The sequence below is a fragment of the Triticum urartu genome, chromosome 4, assembly GCF_003073215.2.
Source record: "Triticum urartu cultivar G1812 chromosome 4, Tu2.1, whole genome shotgun sequence".
Lineage (NCBI taxonomy): Eukaryota > Viridiplantae > Streptophyta > Magnoliopsida > Poales > Poaceae > Triticum > Triticum urartu.
This window is the reverse complement of record NC_053025.1, coordinates 460,484,431-460,509,336: the sequence shown is the minus strand read 5'-3', so window position 1 is coordinate 460,509,336 and position 24,906 is coordinate 460,484,431. Positions and strand designations below refer to the sequence as shown.

The 24,906-nt window shown below is 41.4% G+C and overlaps 1 protein-coding gene across 1 annotated transcript; it reads left to right on the top strand.

Annotated features, from left to right (window-relative positions):
- The first annotated feature begins 19,029 nt into the window (after positions 1-19,029).
- Positions 19,030-22,015, top strand: LOC125552059. The gene is made up of 3 exons (XM_048715523.1): positions 19,030-19,630; positions 20,970-21,019; positions 21,735-22,015. The coding sequence occupies exons 1-3, from the start codon at positions 19,346-19,348 to the stop codon at positions 21,766-21,768; spliced, it is 369 nt and encodes a 122-aa protein (XP_048571480.1). The 5' UTR covers positions 19,030-19,345; the 3' UTR covers positions 21,769-22,015.
- The last annotated feature ends 2,891 nt before the right edge of the window (positions 22,016-24,906 follow it).

Here is a 24,906-nt window from a genome sequence, read left to right as displayed (position 1 = left end):
GAGCCCCCGGAGCCTCCTGAGGCTCAGGGCCCTAGCGGCTCGTGAGGAACGACTCTTCCATGCATCATCGGCTACTCCAACATCACTCCAGCGGCGTTATCAGGTGACTCTTTCCAGTTCATTCAGTTGGGGGGCGCCCCTCGGGCTGCATTATCCCCAAGTCGCACGGGTCTGTCCCTGCAACGTGTATCCTTTTTGCATCTTTAGCTTACCCTGCTAGGAGCGCCCCTCGGGCTGCATCATCCCCAGGGCGCCCCTCAGAATACAACATACGGATGTATGTAGACATATTTTAGAGTGTAGATTCACTCATTTTACTCCTTATGTAGTCACTTGGTGGAATCTCTAGAAAGACTTATATTTGGGAACGGAGGGAGTACCAGTATAGTACATATTGTAATTTATTAGCGAGATAAATTTGTACAATGCTAGGAAGCTTCCAGCTTCCACCTTTCTCTATGTTTGATCGAGGAAGCAGCCATCATTTCACTCCTCGTTGAATACCCATTCGCTGCTACCTCCGCGAATAAATAAAAATCCGCTTCTATCTCCATAGCATGGTTAATAATATAGCCATGTCAATCACGATGTAGAAATATCATTCACTGATACAATAGGGCTGGATCTAAGGCTGGTGATTTTTTTACTTTGTCTCTTTCTCTTTTTGTCTCATTTACTCATTTTACATAGGAGCACGTGTAGAGGATGGCTATTCCTTTCGATGGGACTTCTTCATGGGGTTTAAGACTAAGGCTGGTCATAGTGGGGAGTAACTTAGACTAGTAACATGCTTTTGTTACTAGTCCATGTTACTACCTTCATAATGGGTAGTAACATATAGATGGTAACATACAAACCTTCATTAATTGAGACATAGACTCATTTTACCTCGGGGTGTGTTATGTTACAGTAACATATTATGTTACCACAAGCATCCCTTCTCTCATTAACTCCATGCCACATAAGCAAATTTGTCTCGGGATGTGTCATGTTACTACATAAGTTACTCCAACTATGACTAGCATAAGCAGCTCCAAATTATGCCCGCTGCCCACCACTCTGAATCTTGCCATCTATGATAGGGAGTAGTCCCATTGCAACAATGAGGTCCACTAGGTCTAGCACGTCCTGTAAGAAGAGATTGTCACGCAAAACATACATTTTGTTGCCTTCTTCCTCGTGTAGTACGTACCATTGGTACGTACTACTAGTACTACTACTACTCGTTCTCCTATAAACCTTGCGCTTGGCATCTCCAAAATATTAACCTTGTGATTGGCTCTTCGCCTCTTCGAGAAGTCAAGCAATAATGGTACTGCAGTATATATCGTTCTGGCTATATGAGACAGAATGAATTGTTTCACGTCCACCACGTGGGTGAGGGAGAGTGCGTACTATTACGTTTGTTTAAATATTGACTACATACGGAGCAAAATGAGTGAATCTACACTCTAAAATACATCTATATACATTAGTGTTTGGAGTATCACTACTGCAGGATGCTGCTAACGTGACACTACGATCAGACATCCTTCGAGAAACTGTGTGCGATGCAATAATCGCAAACTGTGTTGTATGAAAACCGTTAGAAATGTATAAAACGTTTGCGATGACGGATGCGTTAAACAGGTTCAGGTTTTATTTGTGTGTGCGATGAAGGGCATACGGTTCAGTTCAATGAATTGTTTGCGATGAGGAGGAAAAAAAGAAACGGGCAGCCAGATGAAGGCGTGTGCGATACGCGGCTTACGGTTCACTCAGATGAACTGTTTGTGATTAGGCAACACAAAAGAAACAGTGAGCCAGATCAATGGTGTGTGCGATATACGGCATGCGGTTCACTCGGATGAACTGTTTGTGTTGAGACATGAGAACAGAAATGGTTCACTTAACGAGATGTGTGTGATGCACGGCAAACAGGTCTGTAATCAGAAATGTGTGTGAAGACCAATAATAACACAGACGATTGGTGCTAATAAGACGTGTGTGTTGTGCAATGGGATTGCATACAGAACAACAATATATATATATACAATAGTTTGGGACACCTAGGTGCCCAGGCTCCTTACTTGGATGCCGTTGGATCATACTTGATCTCGCTGTTAATATGGGTATAGATTTTGCATGCATACTTGCATTATTACTTTCCTATTTGCTTGCATGACGGTACTGCTATGAAAATAAATATATGTTGTCCAATTGATACTGTCATTATTTTCCCTTCATGATAGGAAATTGCAATTAATCATTTAGCATACTTGTTGCCATGTATGTCAGGTGCATAATAATTAATTAAGAAAATATCTCACAACTTTTTTAGCACGTACACCAATACATACATATTTCCATTGGGTATAACAGCAACACGTATATATTTTCATTGGGTATGACACCAATACACACATATTTTTATTAGGTATAATACCCATTAAGTGGTATAACGGTTTAAAAACTATACACTTGGATATCTTGGGTACATATACCGCTTATAAAATGTGTGACATTGATGGGTATGTACAAAAAGAATCACATTGAGGTATGCATATTTATATTTATATTTTTTTTATATTGGGTATAACACCAACACGTACATATTTATTTGCATATTCGCATCGAGGAATACTTATGTGTATATTTCATTGGTATAACATCAACACATACTTATTGAAATGTATGATATTTATGTGTATATTTTTATTGGTTATAACATCAACGCATACAAATTTACGTAGGTATAATACTCACTAACTGGTATCTCAGTCTAATAACATATACACGTGGGTATCTCGGGTACATGTATATATATACGTACCCAAATATAAGTGTTCAGACTATTTTTGTTTTGGAAAACAATCATTGACTATTTAGGATACTAGTACATGCAAACAAAACATGAAAAGTCATTACTTTATCAATTGTACACGATGCAGTAATGAATAGGACTTGCCATAACGGGCCTAGGTGCCTGGGCACCTAGGTGTCCCAAACAATTTACCTACACACACACACACACACTTATAAGGACATGCTTGCATAACCAAATTAAACATCCACTTACATAGGTGGCTACTACAACCATGGCATTTGGACACACCAAAGTAAACGATTACATGCATAATTACATAGGTGGCTACTGCACACATGACATTTACACACACACCAATACAATAAACTATATATTACATGCATGATTAACTAGCATAAACGATCATCTGATCATCATCTACTTCTTGTGACGCTTGCTCTGCTTGTGGCTCGATCTGGGCTCATCGATTTGGGTAACGAGGCACTTTCTCATGTCAACGATCCGCCTGTGCATCTCGTAGCATGTGTACACGCTCTCGGCCGCGAAAATGAGGTGAGGTTCATCCAGTTGCCGCATCCAGGCCTTATGCCAGGATACGGGACTTGTTCTCTGGGCATCCTGCTTCATCTTTTCGTAGTAGGGGTCGATGATGTCCAAGGTGAGTTCGACCAGGGAGTCATGCTTTGTACTGCCCCAGACTCTGTAGTGGGAACGGATTTCGACAAGGTTCTTGCAGGCCAAGCCCATAACACTGAGTGCTTTTACATTGTCTTTTGTTTCCACCATGGCGAACTTTGTAGTCGGTGCTGTTGACAAACCTGTTGAAACGGTCGCAAGGCTCTGTGGCCATGCAGTAGTGGTAGATGAGGACATGATGGCGCATGCACAACTAGGCGATCTCAACCTTCTGATCTAAGCCGGGACGACCGGCAGTGTACTGGAGGTCAATGCCGACCACCTTGTACTTGTCTCCAGCAAGCAACTGCTCAACTCTATTAATGTAGTCGTCCACCACGGCTGGGTCAATGGTGTACACCACCAAGAGATCCATCTCCCTGGCGTGGGTCTCCACTCTATGCTCACCGAACTCCATTGGAGCGCCGCCGGACATCCCCTCTCTATGTGTCGTCGTGGGTGTGCTTGTTGTGTTGTGGGGCGCGATCGAAAGGTTGAAGAGACTAAGGTTATAATGGCTGCGAGAATTAAAGGGGAAGTCGGACATCCAGGAATGTCGGCAGGCCCTAATGGCAGTTCTAATTTGCAGCGCGTAACTCCATCATGCCGCATATAACTGCATCGCATGGCAATGCGCGCGGCGCAACCACATGCATATGGGCCCCCCGACGTGATCGTGCGCACGCCCAACCACTGGCAGAGCGCGCACGGAGGGACATGAGCAGAGCGCTCCGCGGCCGCCTCAAGGAAAAGTTGTCCACAAGCCGAGCGTGCCGACGAACGCGAGCAGATGATACGTCTGCAATGTATCTATAATTTTTTATTGGTCCATGCTATATTATCTACTGTTTTGGACATTATTGGGCTTTATTATCCACTTTTATATTATTTTGGGACTAACCTACTAACCGGAGGCCCAGCCCAGAATTGCTATTTTTTTGCCTATTTTAGGGTTTCGAAGAAAAGGAATATCAAACGGAGTCCAAACGGAATGAAACCTTCGGGAACGTGATTTTCTCATCGAACATGATCCAGGAGACTTGGACCCTACGTCAAGCAACCAACAGGGAGGCCACGAGGTAGGGGGGCGGGCCTACCTCCCCAGGCATGCACTCCACCCTAGTGGGCCCCCTGTTGCTCCACCGACGTACTTCTTCCTCCTATATATATCCACATACCCCCAAACGATCAGATACGGAGCCAAAACCCTAATTCCACCATCGTAACTTTCTATATCCATGAGATCCCATCTTGGGGCCTGTTCCGGAGCTCCGTCGAAGGGCGCATCGATCACGGAGGGCTTCTACATCAACACCATAGCCTCTCCGATGAAGTGTGAGTAGTTTACCTCAGACCTACGGGTCCATAGTTATTAGCTAGATGGCTTCTTCTCTCTTTTTGGATATCAATACAAAGTTCTCCCCCTCTCGTGTGGAGATCTATTCGATGTAATCTTCTTTTGGAGTGTGTTTGTTGAGAGCGATGAATTGTGGGTTTATGATCAAGTTTATCTATGAACATTATTTGAATCTTCTCTGAATTCTTTTATGTATGATTGGTTATCTTTGCAAGTCTCTTCGAATTATCAGTTTGGTTTGGCCTACTAGATTGATCTTTCTTGCAATGGGAGAAGTGCTTAGCTTTGGGTTCAATCTTGCGGTGTCCTTTCCCAGTGACAGTAGGGGCAGCAAGGCACGTATTGTATTGTTGCCATCGAGGATAACAAGATGTTTTTTTATCATATTGCATGAATTTATCCCTCTACATCATGTCATCTTGCTTAAGGCATTACTCTGTTCTTATGAACTTAATACTCTAGATGCATGCTGGATAGCAGTCGATGTGTGGAGTAATATTACTAGATGCTGGCAGGAGTCGGTTTACTTGTCTTGGACGTGATGCCTATATACATGATCATACCTAGATATTCTCATAACTATGTTCAATTTTGTCAATTGCTCAACAATAATTCGTTCACCCACCATAAAGTACCTATGCTCTTGAGAGAAGCCACTAGTGAAACCTATGGCCCCGGGTCTATCTTCATCATATTAATCTTCCAATACTTAGTTATTTTCATTGCTTTTATTTTACTTTGCATCTTTATCATAAAAATACTAAAAATATTATCTTATCGTATCTATCAGATCTCACTCTCGTAAGTGACCGTGTAGGGATTGACAACCCCTTATCGCGTTGGTTGCGAGGATTTATTTGTCTTGTGTAGGTGTGAGGGACTCGCACGTAGCCTCCTACTGGATTGATACCTTGGTTCTCAAAAACTGAGGGAAATACTTATGCTACTTTGCTGCACCACCCTTTCCTCTTCAAGGGAAAACCAACGCAAGTGCTCAAGAGGTAGCAAGAAGGATTTCTGGCACCGTTGTCGGGGAGGTCTATGCAAAAGTCAGCATACCAAGTACCCATCACATACCCTTATCTCCCGCATACATTATTTGCCATTTGCCTCTCATTTTCCTCTCCCTCACTTCACCCTTGCTGTTTTATTTGCCCTCTCTTCTCGCTCGCCTTTCTTCCGCCATGTCTGAATCAAAAAGGGTTGGGGGTTCTCTCCAGAGTTTTAGTACTTTGGACAGCCCTTCTATTCTCGCTAAGCTCATAAATAAGGATACTATGGAAAAACCTACTGGAGTTATCAATGAGACTCTTAATAATTTTTTTGAAGATGATTCTGGAATTTTTCGTTATTTACTTGATGAATCTTTGGAAGATGCTTGGTATAGACTATTAAGGATCAGGTCTAGCTATGTGCCTCAATACCAAATTGAAGTTTACTTAAAAAGCTTTTATATTGCCCTTCCTTCTTCTTTTAAGCATGTCTTAGATTCTATATTTGAAGAAGGTTTTCTTGAAGGGGATGTCGTAGACACTTATGAAAAAATGAAAACCATAATTGGCACCCCATGAATGAGAAAGTTGAATCTACATCTCTTTTCCTCTCTTACCAAAACGAATCTATTAAAGAGATAAAGGCTAGCCTAGATACAACTTTCTGTAACATACTTAATCTTTCCTCTACCATTAATATCCATGTGATTTATCAAAATATAAGGATTAATAGTATAGATAGCAAGTTTGCTCTTTTCTTTCCTAAGACCAAAGATGGCAATACCTAGATCTATCCTTGCTTTTTATGCCTAGCTAGGGGCGTTAAACGATAGCGCTTGTTGGGAGGCAACCCAATTTTATTTTTATTCCTTGCTTTTTGATCATGTTTAGTAATAAATAATTTATCTAGCCTCTGTTTTGGTTGTGTTTTTTGTGTTTAATTAGTGTTTGTGCCAAGTAGAACCGTTGCGAAGACTTGGGGAAAGTCTTGTTAATCCTGCTGTAAAAAACAGAAACTTTAGCGCTCACGAGAACTGCTGCCATTTTTATTTGGAAAGTGATATTTAGTTAATTATTTTTGAAGATGATTAATAGATAAATTCCTCACGTCCATCAATTTATTTTAGAATATTTGGGGTTCCAGAGCTTGCGCTAGCTACAGATTAATACGGACTGTTCTGTTTTTGACAGATTCTGTTTTTCGTGTGTTGTTTGCTTATTTTGATGAATCTATGGCTAGTAAAATAGTTTATAAACCACAGAGAAGTTGTAATACAGTAGGTGTAACACCAATATAAATAAAGAATGAGTTCATTACAGTACCTTGAAGTGGTCTTTTGTTTTCTTTCGCTAACGGAGCTCACGAGATTTTCTACTTTGAGTTTTGTGTTGTGAAGTTTTCAAGTTTTGGGTAAAGATTTGATGGATTATGGAACAAGGAGTTGCAAGATCCTAAGATTGGGGATGACCATGGCACCCCCAAGATAATCCAAGGACACCTAAAAGCCAAAGCTTGGGGATGCCCCGGAAGGCATCCCCTCTTTCGTCTACTTTTATCGGTAACTTTACTTGGGGCTATATTTTTATTCACCACATGATATGTGTTTTGCTTGGAGCGTCTTATACGATTTGAGTCTTTTTTTAGTTTACCACAATCATCTTTGATGTACACACCTTTTGAGAGAGACACACATGATTCGGAAATTATTAGAATGCTCTATGTGCTTCCCTTATATCTTTTGAGTTATATAGTTCTGCTCTAGTGCTTCATTTATACCTTTTAGAGCACGGTGGTGGATTTGTTTTATACGAACTATTGTTCTCTCATGCATCACTTAGATTATTTTGAGAGTCTTAAATATCATGGTAATTTTCTTAAATAATCCTATATGCTAGGTATACAAGATTAATAATAAAATTCTCTAATGACTGTCTTGAATACTATGAGAAGTTTGATACTTGATAATTGTTTTGAGATATGGACATGGTGATATTAGAGTCATGATAGTTGATTAGTTGTGAATTCGAGAAATACTTGTGTTAAAGTTTGTGATTCCCGTAGCATGCACGTATGGTGAACTGTTATGTGATGAAGTCGAAGCATGATTTATTTATTGATTGTCTTCCTTATGAGTGGAGGTCGGGGACGAGCGATGGTCTTGTCCTACCAATCTATCCCCCTAGGGGCATGCGCGTAATACTTTGCTTTGATAACTTGTAGATTTTTGCAATAAGTATATGAGTTCTTTATGACTAATGCTGAGTCCATGGATCATACGCAGTCTCACCCTTCCACCATTGCTAGCCTCTCTAATACCGCGCACCTTTCGCCGGTATCATACACCCACCATATACATTCCTCAAAACAGCCACCATACCTACCTATCATGGCATTTCCATAGCCATTCTAAGATATATTTCCATGCAACTTTCCACCGTTCCGTTTACTATAACACGCTCCATCATTGTCATATTGCTTTGCATGATCATGTAGTTGACATTGTATTTGTGGCATAGCCACCGTTCATAATTCTTTCATACTTGTCACTCATGAGTCATTGCATATCCCGGTACACCGCCGGAGGCATTCATATAGAGTCATATCTTGTTCTAAGTATCGAGTTGTAATTCTTGAGTTATAAGAAAATAAAATTGTGATGATCATCATTATTAGATCATTGTCCCAAGTGAGGAAAGGATGATGGAGACTATGATTCCCCCACAAGTCGGGATGAGACTCCGGATGAAAAAGAAAAAAAAAGTGGCCATGAAAAAAGAGAAAAGGCCCAAATAAATAAATAACAAAAATATGAGAGAAAAAGAGAGAAGGGACAATGCTACTATCCTTTTACCACACTTGTGCTTCAAAGTAGCACCATGATCTTCATGATAGAGAGTCTCTTATGTTGTCACTTTCGTATACTAGTGGGAATCTTTCATTATAGAACTTGGCTTGCATATTCCAATGATGGGCTTCCTCAAAATGCCCTAGGTCTTCGTGAGCAAGCAAGTTGTATGCACACCCACTTAGTTTTTTTTGAGCTTTCATATACTTATAGCTCTAGTGCATCTGTTGCATGGCAATCCCAACTCACTCACATTGATATCTATTGATGGGCATCTCCATAGCCCGTTGATACGCCTAGTTGATGTGAGACTATCTTCTCCCTTTTTGTCTCCTCCAGAACCACCATTCTATTCCACATAAAGTGCTATGTCCATGGCTCACGCTCATGTATTGCGTGAAGATTGAAAAAGTTTTGAGAATGTCAAAAGTATGAAACAATTGCTTGGCTTGTCATCGGGGTTGTGCATGATTTAAATACTTTGTGTGGTGAAGATAGAGCATAGCCAGACTATATGATTTTGTAGGGATAAGTTTCTTTGGCCATGTTATTTTGAAGAGACATAATTGCTTAGTTAGTATGCTTGAAGTATTATTATTTTTATGTCAATATTGAACTTTTTTCTTGCATATTTGGGATCTGAATATTCATACCACAATTAAGAAGAATTACATTGAAAATATGCCAAGTAGCATTCCACATCAAAAATTTTGTTTTTATCATTTACCTACTCGAGGACGAGCAAGAATTAAGCTTGGGGATGCTTGATACGTCTCCAACGTATCTATAATTTTTGATTGCTCCATGTTATATTATCTACTGTTTTGGACATTATTGGGCTTTATTATCCACTTTTATATTATTTTTGGGACTAACCTAATAACCAGAGGCCCATCCCAGAATTGCTGATTTTTGCCTATTTTAGGGTTTCGAAGAAAAGGAATATCAAACGGAGTCCAAATGGAATGAAACCTTCGGGAACATGATTTTCTCACCGAACATGATCCAGGAGACTTGGACCCTACGTCAAGCAACCAACAAGGAGGCCACGAGGTAGGGGGGCGCGCCTACCTCCCCAGGCACGCACTCCACCCTCGTGGGCCCCCTGTTGCTCCACCGACGTACTTCTTCCTCCTATATATACCTACGTACACCCAAACAATCAGATATGGAGCCAAAACCCTAATTCCACCACCGTAACTTTCTATATCCATGAGATCCCATCTTGGGGCCTATTCCGGAGCTCCGCCGGAGGGGGCATCGATCATGGAGGGCTTCTACATCAACACCATAGCCTCTCCGATGAAGTGTGAGTGGTTTACGTCAGACCTACGGGTCCATAGTTATTAGCTAGATGGCTTCTTCTCTCTTTTTGGATCTCAATACAAAGTTCTCCCCCTCTCGTGTGGAGACCTATTCAATGTAATCTTCTTTTGCAGTGTATTTGTTGAGAGCGGTGAATTGTGGGTTTATGATCAAGTTTATCTATGAACAATATTTGAATCTTCTCTGAATTTTCTTTTATGTATGATTGGTTATCTTTGCAAGTCTCTTCGAATTGTCAGTTTGGTTTGGCCTACTAGATTTATCTTTCTTGCAATGGGAGAAGTGCTTAGCTTTGGGTTCAATCTTGCGGTGTCCTTTCCCAGTGATAGTAGGGGCAGCAAGGCACGTATTGTATTGTTGCCATCGAGGATAACAAGATGTTTTTTTATCATATTGCATGAATTTATCCCTCTACATCATGTCATCTTGCTTAAGGCGTTACTCTGTTCTTATGAACTTAATACTCTAGATGCATGCTGGATAGCGGTCGATGTGTGGAGTAATAGTAGTAGATGCAGGCAGGAGTCGGTCTACTTGTCTTAGACGTGATTCCTATATACATGATCATACCTAGATATTCTCATGACTATGCTCAATTCTGTCAATTGCTCAATAGTAATTCGTTCACCCACCATAAAATACCTATGCTCTTGAGAGAAGCCACTAGTGAAACCTATGGCCCCCAGGTCTATCTTCATCATATTAATCTTCCAATACTTAGTTATTTTCATTGCTTTTATTTTACTTTGCATCTTTATCATAAAAATACCAAAAATATTATCTTATCATATCTATCAGATCTCACTCTCGTAAGTGACCGTGTAGGGATTGACAAGCCCTTATCGCATTGGTTGCGAGGATTTATTTGTTTTCTGTATGTGCGAGGAACTCGCGCGCAGCCTCCTACTGGATTGATACCTTGGTTCTCAAAAACTGAGGGAAATACTTATGCTGCTTTGCTGCACCACCCTTTCCTCTTCAAGGGAAAACCAACGCAAGTGCTCAAGAGGTAGTAGCAGAGCGCGCCAAAGGACGCGACAAAGCACGCCGCGGGGCCTAACAGCGAGCACAGTGCGCTGCGGCGCCTAACGGCGAGCAGAGCTTGCAGAGGGACGCGAGCAGAGGACAACACAATGATATGTGGCAAATAAGAAAAATTGTGCGAGCAATGCCGGAGACATCAAGCACAAATCAGATTAGAGTTGCATGTGCGATACGTGGCAGACATTTGATCCATCAGAGCTGTTTGTGATGGAATAAGCCGTGTGTGTTGTGGGCAAATGCTTGCTAGTGTATAACCTTAAATTTAACCAAAAAAGTGTTCATGCATGTTACAAAAATTGTATAGCTGGAAACTATGTTCAAATACGACTCCAACTATATAATCTATGGCGACATGCATTCATATTTTATTAGTTAAATCCTACTTATAAACCAGGACGGGGGTATAATGGGTAATTAAATCGCAAACGTTTTTTATTAACTGTATGTGTATGTGTCCTCTCGTCCTACTCTCGCACGTCTTGTCACCCCGCTGCCGCAGATGGCTTACAACACAAGCTTGCGCAGCACGCGGGGGCATTCTTTTGGCCAAACGGTGGCGCCAATGAATCGTCGGTGAGCCCGTTCCCATGCAACCTTGCAGGTTCCCGTGCAAGCTTCCCTCCCGACTCGGTGAAATCCCCCAAAATCCCAATGCTTGCCGGCCTGCTATAAAAACCCTCACGGCCGGCGAGTCCTGCGTCGCATTTTCCCCTCCCTCCCTGTAGCTTATCTCGTCTGCTTCCCCCACAATCGCCAATGGCACCAGTCCGTCATCGTCACTCAGCCACTCCTACGTCATTAGAGGACAGCTCCAGCTGGGAGGCTACACCGCGGCGGCGCGCAATCCTTGGCGTAGTGTAGTGCGCGTGGCATCCCTATTGAGTGTGCACGGAACACCCACCACACGCTCCTCCACTACTGCCTGTCGACAGCTGTTGAAGGGATGATTTCTAGCTGCATATATTGACAAATCGCAGTGTTACAAGGATTGACAAATGGCAACATTACTAGATCACCAAATGTAAATCTTTCCAGTTTGACAAATGGCAACATACCCAATATGACAGATGCAAATCTTACCAAATTGTTTGTACGTGGTTGCACACGGGTCATACAAAACAATCGTTTGCATTGAAGGGATGAACAAATCATGCGCTGCTCTCAATTTGCATACGGGTGTTCTATCTAAATGGTTTGCGATCAAGAGCTGCAGAAATCCTGCTCGACACATTTTCTCTTGGCTTCCTGGGGAAGCTGTCGGTTTGCATACGGGTGTTCTAACTAAAACATTTGCGATGAGTGTTTTATATTTAAAAAGCGAATTAAACTGTGGCTCGGGCGCCATTAATGGAGAGGATGCGAACAAGGCGGGCGGCCACGCTTCCCAGTGAGCATGCGCAGCGTACAGCTTACATGCTTCCCGGTGAGCCTGCACGCTCGAGGACAGCTTGCATGCCTCTCGGTTAGCCTGCGCACCGGACGGCGCTCGCACGCCTCCCATTCAGTCAAGGTCAAGCAGCTGTCCGAAGGGCACCACATATAGCCATTAAAACCAAGACACGTGGCTTCACATCAATGGTTAACAGAATTTTGGATTCACTAGAATTTAAAAACTAGGCATCTCATTGTTTTGCCGGCAATCAATGGTGCCCTTGCGTTTGAAATTCATTCCCATTTCTTGCATGGGACCTAAGCATGCACCCAAGGACACAGATTTGATTTTTCAACCGATTTATATGCACTGGAGCATGTGCATGTAGTTCAAATTTGTATGCACATAAATGCATTGAAAACTCAGTTAATGCATAAAAATGTCCAAACAAACCCCAAAAATTCACAAAAATTCACACAACACTCCTGTTGTTATATGTTGACACGAGAAAAAAATTGAAAGCAATAGGAGGGAATGGATATCATTTCGTCCCCAAAGGTGGGACGTTCCCTACTGAAAACCATCATGCTTGTTGTGAGAAGCTCCGGTTTGTGAGAAGCGTATACCCAAACCTGCCCCAAATGGGACAAAATTTGTAGCACGACATGTTGATGCCGCTCCATGATAGCATGCCAAGTTTCATGAATTTTAGACGAGTTTTGGATTTACTAGAATCTAAAAACCAGGCATCTCAATGTTTTGCCGGCAATCAACGGTGCCCTTGTGTTTGAAATTCATTCCCATTTCTTGCAAGGGACCTAAGCATGCACCCAAGGACACCGATTTGATTTTTCAACCAATTTATATGCACTGGAGCATGTTCATGTCAAATTTGAATTATGCACATAAATGCATTGAAAACTCAGTTAATGCATAAAAATATCCAAACGAACCCAGAAAAATCACAAAAATTCACACAACATTCCTGTTATTCTATGTTGACACGAGAAAAAATTGAAAGCAATAAGAGGCAATGGATATCGTTTCGTCCCCAAAGGTTGAACATTCCCTACCGAAAACCATCATGCTTGTTGTGAGCAGCTCCGGTTTGTGAGAAGCTTATACCCAAACCTGCCCTAAATAGACAAAATTTGTACCACGGCATGTTGATGCCACTCCATGATAGCATGCGAAGTTTCGTGAATTTCAAACGAGTTTTGGATTTACTAGAATTTAAAAACCAGGCATCTCAATGTTTTGCCAACAATCAATGGTGCCCTAGTGTTTGAAATTCATTCCCATTTCTTGCACAGGACCTAAGCATGCAACCAAGGACACATATTTGATTTTTCAACCAATTTATATGCACTGAAGCATATGCATGTAGTTCAAATTGGAATTATGCACATAAATGAATTAAAAACTCAGTTAATGCATAAAAATGTCCTAACGAACTCCGAAAAATCACAAAAATTCACACAACACTCATGTTGTTCTATGTTGATATGAGAAAAAATTGAAAGCAATAAGATTTGTGAGAAGCATATACCCAAACCTGCCCCAAATGGGACAAAATTTGTACCACAGCATGTTGATGCCGCTCCATGATAGCATGCCAAGTTTCATGAATTCCAGACAAGTTTTGGATTTACTAGAATTTAAAAACCAGGCATCTCAATGTTTTGCCGGCAATCAAGGGTGCCCTGGTGTTTAATTTTTTCCCATTTCTTGCATGGGACCTAAGAATGCACCTAAGGACACAGATTTTATTTTTCAACCAATTTATATGCACTGGAGCATGTGTATGTAGTTCTAATTTGAATTATGCACATAAATGCAATGAAAACTCAGTTAATGCATAAAAATGGCCAAACGAACCCTGAAAAATCACAAAAATTCACACAACACTCATGTTGTTCTAAGTTGACACGAGAAAAAAATTGAAAGCAATAAGAGGCAATGGATATTGTTTCATCCCCAAAGGTGGGACGTTCCCTACCGAAAACCATCATGCTTGTTGTGAGAAGCTCTGGTTTGTGAGAAGCATATACCCAAACCTGCCCCAAATGGGACAAAATTTGTACCACGGCATGTTGATGCTGCTCCATAGTAGCATGCCAAGTTTCATGAATTTCAGACGACTTTTGGATTTACTAGAATTTAAAAACCAGGCATCTCAATGTTTTTCCGGCAATCAATGGTGCCCTGGTGTTTGAAATTCATTCCTATTTATTGCGTGGGACCTAAGCAGGCACCCAAGGACACCGATTTGATTTTTCAACCAATTTATATGCACTGGAGCATGTGCATGTAGTTCAAATTTGAATTATGCACACAAATGCATTGAAAACTTAGTTAATGCATAAAAATGTCCAAACGTACCCCGAAAAATTCCAAAATTGAACACAACACTCTTGTTGTTCTATGTTGACACTCAAATTTTTTTGAAAGCAATAAGAGGAAATGGATATCCTTTCATCCCCAAAGGTGGCACGTTCCCTACCGAAACCATCACGCTTGTTGTGAGAAGCTCTGGTTTGTGAGAAGCTTATACCCAAACCTGCCCCAAAAGGGACAAAAAAATTACCACGGCATGTTGATGCCGCTACATGATAGCATGCCAAGTTTCATGAATTTTTGACGAGTTTTGGATTTACTAGAATTTTAAAACCAGGTATCTCAATGCTTGCGGCCGAGTGACGGTGGCAGGGTGTTTGAAATTCATTCCCATTTCTTGCATGGGACGTAAGCATGTAACCAAGGACACATATTTGATTTTTCAATAAGTTTATATGCACTGGAGCATGTGCATGTTGTTCAAATTTGAATTATGCTCATAAAACCCCTGGAAAATCCAGTTAATGTATAAAAATGTATAAATGAACCATGAATAATTCCAATTTTTTGACGACACACCTATAGTTGCATGTTCACTGCAGATAAAAGTTCTAACAATTCAAACACCATCCTTTGTAGTTGTTACCCCATTACGTAATTAAAATGATTAAGACGATAAATCAAGTAGATCGCACATAGTTTATTATCACCAACCCTTGAGATGCAACACAAAATATCTTGGAGCACCGTCGGTGTATAGTACTATAAATCAAGTAGATCACAAACAGTTAGTCTCCTTTGTGTACCCAAATTATGCTATGACGTGGATGACCACTGTAACCAGGGAAATTCGAACCAAAATTTTTGACATTCAAACTCAACACACACGGGTTAAGCTATCTTAATCGTTTGTGATGTTCACATATCGTACACAGTTCTGAATAAGGGACCGTGTCTGATGACACTTTGCGCGCTAGTTTTTTGGCTGAAGCAATTCCAAATTTTCGGCTTCCGCGGAAATATCTACCTCCCCGCCCCTCCCCCTTACCAAAAGCCACATTTCCCCTCTTTCCAAGTTGAAACCTTCACTCCTTGCTTTCAGCGCCGCGGCCTCCTCGCCAGCGACCCTCCTTCACGCTTCTCGGCCTCGGCAATCCAGGTAGGTAATTCACACCCGACCCCCATCCTCCTCCCCCTTCCACATATCACATGCCCCTACTGCCGGCGCGAGCACGACACCTTCCACTCAAATCACCGACCCCTCCACCAAATAAGCGTCGGCCTATGCCATGGTGCACGCAGTATAGCCAGGACCTCAATGAGCATTAGGCAGCGGAGAAGCAAATTGCAGCCGCACGCGCAGATGAGGTCGCGATGGCTGCCATTCGTGCCTACCCCCAGATCTTGGAGGAGCACCTTGCCATTTGCTAGCTACGCTAGCTAAGCATGCTCGGTTACCCGTTGAGTGTGCTGCTCCTGCCTTTCCTTCACAAATTCTAGTGAATTGTGCTCTTTAATTTTACATGGCAATCTGTTGCTCTAGTGTATATGTTCTATATGTCATGCAGTGTGGTGCTCACTGATTAACTGCTTTGTCAATTAGTGGTCGTCTTCAGTTAACTATTTGGTTCAATTCTGCAAATGTGATGTTCAATTCTTCAGGCTGCAATTTTGTATTGTCTTCCATTTGAGAAATAAATCGAATTTATCTTTACAGAATTGTGGGTGCATTCTGTTATTGCATACCATGTGAGGAATAAATTGAATTTGGCTGTAGTAAATACATGAGAAACAAATACAATTGCTACAATTGTCTCTAGTTAACTGTTTGGTTAACTGTCTGATCTTCTACTAGGAGTATGTTATATTGTGCAATGTGGTGCTCAGTTAATGTTTGGTTCATTTGTTGTGGTGTTTAGTTAACTGCTTAGTTCAATTCTGCAATGTGATGTCCAATTGTCATGGGTAGAATTTTGTATTATTGTGCATGTGAGGAATAAATCGAATTTGGCTGCACTTAATACATGAGAAACATATACAAGTGCTATATTTCCTAGTTCTTAATCATGCTCGGTTTGGATAAATGGGTTTTCCGTGTGGCTTCAATTAATCCGATGAATCTGCAATGTGATTATTTTTCATCAACATATTTTACTGATAACATGTGAACCCTTACTTAACCCGATGACTAACTACCTTATATGTGTTGCAGGAAAACAATGGGAAGCATTGAGGTCTACAATCGAGGTTAGCACGTGCATGGTCCATTGTCTAATAGCACATTATTGTGCAATTGTAGGAACCATTCTAATATTTAGGTTTTTAACAATTTGGTCTTGCACATGTAGGTCCTGCTGTCAGAGGTTTTGACCCACTGTTCGACCCTTTTGCATATGGGGAAATGAATTGTCCATGAATATCAGTCAAGTCAAGAAACTCAGAAAGATTGTTAGGATAAAGAAATTAGCGACAAAAAACAACAAGATCTTTGTCTGCACAATGAAGAACACATCATTTCACTACAGGATGGTACTAACTATTATACCTTGCCTTTTTTATTCCTTCTGCCCATTTTCAATATAGAGAAGATATTTATGCACATCGTTGTTTTCAGGCCTTTCCAAAGCAATTCACTGATGATTACCTCTAAAACCACCTGTATGGTCAGGAGGCAAGGAAGGTATTCATACAACACCCACGGTTCAATATTGAAGTGTTCCTAAAGAGGACGAAGGATGGACGATCAATCATCCACAGGCACTGGCGTAAAGTTACAAAGACCTTCAACATCAATGAAGGCTCAATATTCGCCTTCTGCTTTAGCAGTTTTCCAGATGAGATACATCTGTCTATGTACTGTCTATGATGCTAATTTGGAAAGGTTATAGATGTTGCATGTGAAACTTGGTCCTGGTGTAGTTGTGTAATGGGGTAGCTGAGTGCTGAAGCTATATGATGTTGTACTCTGATGTATTTAAATTATGCAAATGAAATATATTGTGTGATTAATATGAACTGTCAATTAGATTAATAAATGGATTATGAATAATCAGATAATTAGCCTGCTAATTGGATTTTGCTATTGCAAAGGGTTGTTGAAAAAATACCGTGGGCGATGACCTCAGGCAACGCACACAGTTTCTAGGAATAAACCGTGTTGGATCAATGAACAATCACACATGACTTTCTCTTGAAAACTGTTTGCGTTAGGCCACCTTGCACAAAGGTTTACCACATGAAAACTGTGTGTGATGGACAGTCTTTGCGACACAGTTTCTTCCACAAACTGTGTGTGATATATTCAATAACGCAAGCGATTTAACGGGAAAAATTGTGTGTGATGTACCTGTGAACGGAAACGTTTTCCTCGGAGCGACTGTGTGGGATGTACATACGAACGGAAACTTTTAGCGGGGACTGACTGTGTGGGATGTACTTGCGACCGGAAACAATTTCGCCGTATAATTGTATTTTTTTAGCTCTACTGTATGTATTTCCATATTTGAGCGATCGCTGGTCGCACATGAGCTCATTTTGCCGAATGTGCGTGCCAGGAGGGCATATCCCCGACGGTTTCTGGGTCGTGTGGGAAGAACCCCCTATCGCCCACACTCACTTGGCGACGGTTCCAAATGCCTTCGCGGAAAGGGGTTAAAAACCGTTCGTTTAGGAGCTCGCTGTACTAGTGTATGTACTAGTACACTACTAGGGAAAACCTTATACACAGAATCTTAGTAGCAGCGCGGTACAAAAAGAGGCACTACTGCTAATTATCAGCAGCGCGACAACAAAACAAGCGCTACCGCTACACAGTTAGCAGTAGCGCAGCCCAGTGGAACCACGCCGCCACTAAAATCGACAGACAATACCCGCCACCCTAGATTTAGCAGTAGCGCGCTCCTACTACCCGCGCTACTGCTAAGCGATTAGCTATAGCGAGGTGAGATACCCCACGCTTCTACCGAGGCCCTCTTTGATTCATAGGATTTTCAAAATGTAGGAATAGAAAAGTATAGGGTTGGAATGGCATGCACAAATGAATCCTACAGGATTAGCATGAAGTGTTTGATGGCACAGGAAAAGCAAAGGAATTGTAAAAAGAGGTTGGGGTGGATGTTAGATTTCCTATGAAATGTAGAACAAAAAATTCCACAGAAAAAAATCCTATGGAATGCAATCCTATGAATCAAAGGACCAACATAGGAAAAATTCTTAAGAACTTCAATCCTCCAGAAATCCTATAGAATTCCTTTGAATCAAAGGAGCCTGAGCGTGTCCACCCCACACCACACCGGCACACCGACCCCGATCGACCCCCACCCCACCAAACTCTCTCTCTCTCTCTCTCATCTCATCCACAACTGCCGCCGCACTCATCCGCCCGGCAATCCCACCGGCCGGCGCCCTCCGCCCTCATTCCCTCCACCTTCCCCCACCTTCTATCCATCTATATGCCCCTAGACTAGATCGAGCAGGCAGGCGCCATCAGATCGGGACTGGTCATGCCCATGGCGGGGCATCTGGATCTGCGCCGCCGTCGATCCAGGACGCGAGGCTCCTTCTCCAAATCCACGCCAAGGGTGACGAGGAATGAGGGGGCTTCCTCCCCGCGCTCTCTCCCGGGACGCCGCCATCCATGCCATCGAGCTCCGACCCCGCCGCTGCCGACATCTCCGACCCATGACGAGCAGCTCAGTCAAGGTATCACCTCTCTCTCTCTCTCTAATCGCATCTGATCTGGGCTTCTCTTGTAGACAGATGTGCGGCAGGGGAGAAAAGGAAGATTGGGATGCCGGCATCATCTCTGGACGCCGCTGTGCTTCTGCTACTGCTGCAACCCTAGCTAGCACCGACGACGTCATGGAGCAAGTCAAGGTCCATCCTCTCTCTCTCCTTCTCTTGATACTGCAAAAATCAATCTGTATGTGCGCCTGGCAAACAAAAATCAATCTGTATGTGCCCATGTCTTGATCTTCTATGCAATAATGTGTCTACCATCCAGGATGGGATCAATCAATCCCCAAATAACACTTCACGCCTATGCATAATCATGCCTGGATGAGATAAAACAGGATGGCAGAGAAATTATTGGTGAAACTGTTGAATTACTTACACACATGATAGAAAAATAATAATTATGAGCTGGTTCTCTTTTTCATTTGGCAGGCCTTGTTTGTTCCCTGCTGCATTCATGCACGCATGCACAACTTTGTTTGCTTTTGCCTCTGTTCAGATCTGTTGTTGCAGGGCTGCTAGCTTTGGTGCCACGAACAAAATAAGCTTCTTACTCCTTGATCTCAGGCCCATCGTTGCCTTGCCTGCTTTCTAGTGCTTTGTTCTAGCCTCCAAAATAATTTTTCAGTTCGTTCTGCTTGCTTGCTATCATCTAAAAGTGTTGTTCTCATCACCAACCCCAGATGGGTGGGGCTGGCAAGGATGTCTTGGACCACTGTCCAGTTGGGATGAATCTGGTTCAGTTAAAAACTGCACTGTCAAATCTGGACAGCCAACTTCTAGGTGAAAACGAGTTAGTTATTCTTAGAATTTCGAGTTGCCTCTATATGAAATTTGTAAAGGAAGTTCCAAGCTTTCCGTAGAGTATTTATTTGCGTCGTTTGGATGTATGGTTTGAGAGCAGCCATCGTTTTAGTTTGCTGTCCCGAAAGTTAGTATCCTGAGCGCTTGCCAGTTTACGGCCTTGTAGAGGCTGTTTTAAAAAAAAGTTTCAATACGAATTTTGTAGAGGGTTTGTAGTAGATTGCAAGGCCGATTTCAGTTTCAGTTTGCTCCACCGCTGTGAAAGGTGGAGGAGCCTAGATTGCAAGGCCGATTTCAGTTTCAGTTTTGATCGAGCCTAGATTGCAAGCCCGATTTTAATACTAGCACTCTCCATGCAGCTCCTCAATAATTGTAGTCAATTGGTTGGACAGTCTTCTTGTTTTCATCATTTTTTTTCTAGTTATATACGTAGTTGGCTGGGATTATAATGCTATCTTTGCTTACTGTTAACTATCGAAATTGATGTAGGAAGATAAACAGTTGTTGATCGCTTCCATGATTAGCACCAACTAAGTTTCCTTAGATGTTTGCACCTTAGAAAGTGGTATCTGCTTAATATGAAGATCATTTGTCAGTTCTGTATCTGTAATATTACAAGTAAGAATGGATATTGGCTATCAAGAGTCTCAACTTTTATCTCATTTACTGAATGCAGACGCAGCATCTTCACTTCTTTCCTTGCACATTCCTGTTAAGGAAGCAAAGGTAACCCTGCTATCCTGGTATATACAGATAGAAAAAAAATATAATATAATATTTGACTACCAATGAAACACATAGAATTAGTTGTTGAACATGAACGATATGGGAAGTTCTCCTTAAGGGATCACGATGTTTTCCTACTTATTCTCCATAGGGCAATTTTACTGCCTGGTGGTTGTTATGAAGCCGTAGAAGATTTTTTTAAGGAAACCAGCAGGGGAGAAATGGTAGTCACTAGAAGGGAACGCGCGCCTTTATCACGCCGTTCTTCTTTCCAGGGTTGTGAGCTTTTTAGCTGTCCAGCATCACCCTATGGCAGATAATCATTTCTATTATGTGTTAATGCTTTCCTTTTAAACTACTTCAAAAAAACAAAGAAATTGGATTCTTTTAGCCGTATTATCCTTTGAACATCTATATGAAATGATCTAAGTTTAAGTATATTTAGTTTTGAAGAAAACTGAAGGCAATTAGTGTGAAAATTAGATATGTCCTATTACCTGGCAATATATAGTTCATCTAGGCTTGGTTGGCAATATATATTATCTAGACATTAATTTCATTTGTTTGTAGCTATTACATAGGCGATCTCTTGTTAATAGAAATCACTCACTTTTTTGTTTTCATATATTTATTCCCGTAGCTACTGTACATCACTACATGCAAGGAAATATATGTCTGCTGAAATTTAATTTTATTTGTTCTTTGCTCTTTACAGAAATCTTGGGTTTAGAAATGGGAGAAGCACATAAGGGAGAAGAAGATGATTGCAAGGATGGAGAGGGAGCAAATCATTTGGAGGGATAGAATGCCACTGTTTGGTGTTTTTATGCATTTTTGTTTGCTTTCAACTGTGTTTGCACTAGCTGGGAATAGGTGACTAGGCAATAAGTGTAGATCTATGGATATGCTCTAATGCTCCTGGTTTATAAATCTTTGATTTGGAATGATGTGTAATGCTGCTGGTTTATTACAAATCTGGGCTTGTTTTAGTTGTTAGAATTGTATGCATAAAATGGAATTGATGGATTTTATTTTTTAATTCCTAATTAGTTAGTAGTAGTGTGGGAAAACACCAAACGCCTTACTACTACTTCGTTAGTAGTAGCGTGGGTTTGCATCCACGCTACTACTAACTTTTTAGTAGTAGCGTGGGAAAAAACCTGAGGCGCTACTACTATTTCATTACTAGTAGCGCGGGTTGCGCCCGCACTGCTACTAAAATGTTAGTAGTAGCGTGGGTTTCACCCGCACTGCTACTAACTATTAGCTGTAGCGCGATACTAGTAGCGCTGGTACACGCGCTGCTAGTAGCTATTTTACCCGCGCTGCTAGTAGCCTTTTTCCTAGTAGTGGTAGTTGATGACCCACAAGTGTAGGGTATCTACCGTAGTTCTTTTGATAAGTAAGAGTGTCGAACCCAACAAGGAGCAGAAGGAAATGATAAGCAGTTTTTAGTAAGGTATTCTTTGCAAGCACTGAAATTATCAGTAACAAATAGTTTTGTGATAATGTAATTTGTAATGAGTAGCAAGTGATAAAAGTAAATAAGGTGCAACAAGATGGCCCAATCCTTTTTATAGCAAAGTACAAGCCTGGGAATTATCGTCAAGCTAGTTTTCATCACGCTCATATGATTCGCATTTGGTTCTTTGATAATTTGATATGTGGGTGGACCGGTACTTGGGTGTTGTCCTTACTTGGACAAGAATCCCACTTATGATTAACCCCCATTGCAAGCATCCGCAACTACAACAGAAGTATTAAGGTAAACCTAACCATAGCGTGATGCATATGGATCCAAATCAGCCCCTTACGAAGCAACGCATAAACTAGGGTTTAAGCTTATGTCACTCTAGAAACCCATCATCTACTTATTACTTCCCACTGCCTCCCTCTAGACCCAAACAATGGTGAAGTGTCATGTAGTCGATGTTCACATGACTCCACTAGAGGGATGGCAACATACATCTCATCAAAATATCGAACGAATACCAAATTCACATGACTACTAATAGCAAGACTTCTCCCATGTCCTCAGGAACAAATGTAACTACTCACAAAGCATATTCATGTTCATAATCAGAGGGGTATTAATATGCATAATGGATCTGAACATATGATCTTCCACCAAGTAAACCAACTAGAATCAACTACAAGGAGTAATCAACTACAAGGAGTACCAATCTGAGATTTGGATACAAAGATTGGATACAAGAGATGAACTAGGGTTTGAGATGAGATGGTGTTGGTGAAGATGTTCATGGAGATTAACCCCCTCTCAATGAGAGGATTGTTGGTGATGACGATGGTGATGATTTCCCCCTCCCGGAGGGAAGTTTCCCCGGCATAATAGCTCTGCCGGAGCCCTAGATTGGTTCTGCCTCGTGGCGGCGGAGATTTTTCCCCAAAGCTTGCTTATGATTTTTTCCTCAATGAAAGACCTCATATAGCAGAATATGGGCATCGGAGGGCCACCAGGGGGCCCACGAGGCAGGGGGACGCCTAGGGGGTTGGGTGCGCCCCCACCCTCGTGGCCAAGGTGTGGCCCCCTCTGGAACTTTCTTCGCTCAATATTTTTTATATATTCTGGAAATAACTTCCGTGAAGTTTCATTACTTTTGGAACTGTGCAGGATAGGTTTGAAATATTTGCTCCTTTTCCAGCTCAGAATCCCAGCTGTTGGCATTCTCCCTCTTCATGTAAACATTGTAAAATAAGAGAGAATATGCATTAGTATTGTGACCCAACGTGTAATAACAGCCCATAATGCAATAAATATCGATATAAAAGCATGATGCAAAATGGACGTATCAACTCCCCCAAGTTTAGACCTCGCTTGTCCTCAAGCGAAAGCCGAAATAAAAAAATATGTCCACATGTTTAGAGATAGAGGTGTCAATAAAAATAAAGTACGGACATGAGGGCATCATGATTATTCTTAGAACAACAATATATATATTGTCATATGATCTCTTATGCTAAAGTAACAATTCAATCACAATTTCAAGTATGAATCATAAACTTTATTGAGAACCAACAAACTCTAATCTCAGTCATTGATGCAATTGCAATTTATCATTACATAGGAAAGAGTCAATATAAGAGCTTTTCAGCAAGTCCACATACTCAACCATCTTTTAGTCTTTCACAATTGCTAACACTCACGCAATATTTATGGGTATGAAGTCTTAATCAGACACAGAGAAAGATAGGGGCTTATAGTTTTGCCTCCCAACATTTTACCTCAAGGGTAATGTCAACAATAATAGTTCATGAAAACTCAGATCCCATTAGCTATATATATCTGGATCTTTCCAACACGTTGTGCTTGCTAAAGGATAAAATGTAAAAAGGAAAGGTGAATATCACCATGACTCGTTGCATGAAGTATAAGACAAGAATAAAAGATAGGCACTTCGCAGAGGGAAGTAAAGGTTGTCATGCGCTTTTATTGTTGGATGCACGAAATCTTAATGCAAAAGAACGTCACTTTATATTGCCACTTGTGATATGGACCTTTATTATGCAGTCCGTCGCTTTTATTTCTTCCATATCACAAGATCGTATAAAGCTTATTTTCTCTGCACTAATAATGTCATACATATTTAGAGAGCAATTTTTATTGCTTGCGCCGATGACAACTTACTTGAAGGATCTTACTCAATCCATAGGTAGATATAGTGGACTCTGATGGCAAAACTGGGTTTAGGGATGTTTGGAAGCACAAGTAGTATCTCTACTTGGTCCAAAGAAATTGGCTAGCATGAGAGGGAAAGGCAAGCTTAGTATGTTGGATGATCCATGACAATATAATTTATCTCAGATGTAAGAAAACATAACCCATTACGTTGTCTTCCGTGTCCAACATCAACTCTTTAACATGCCAT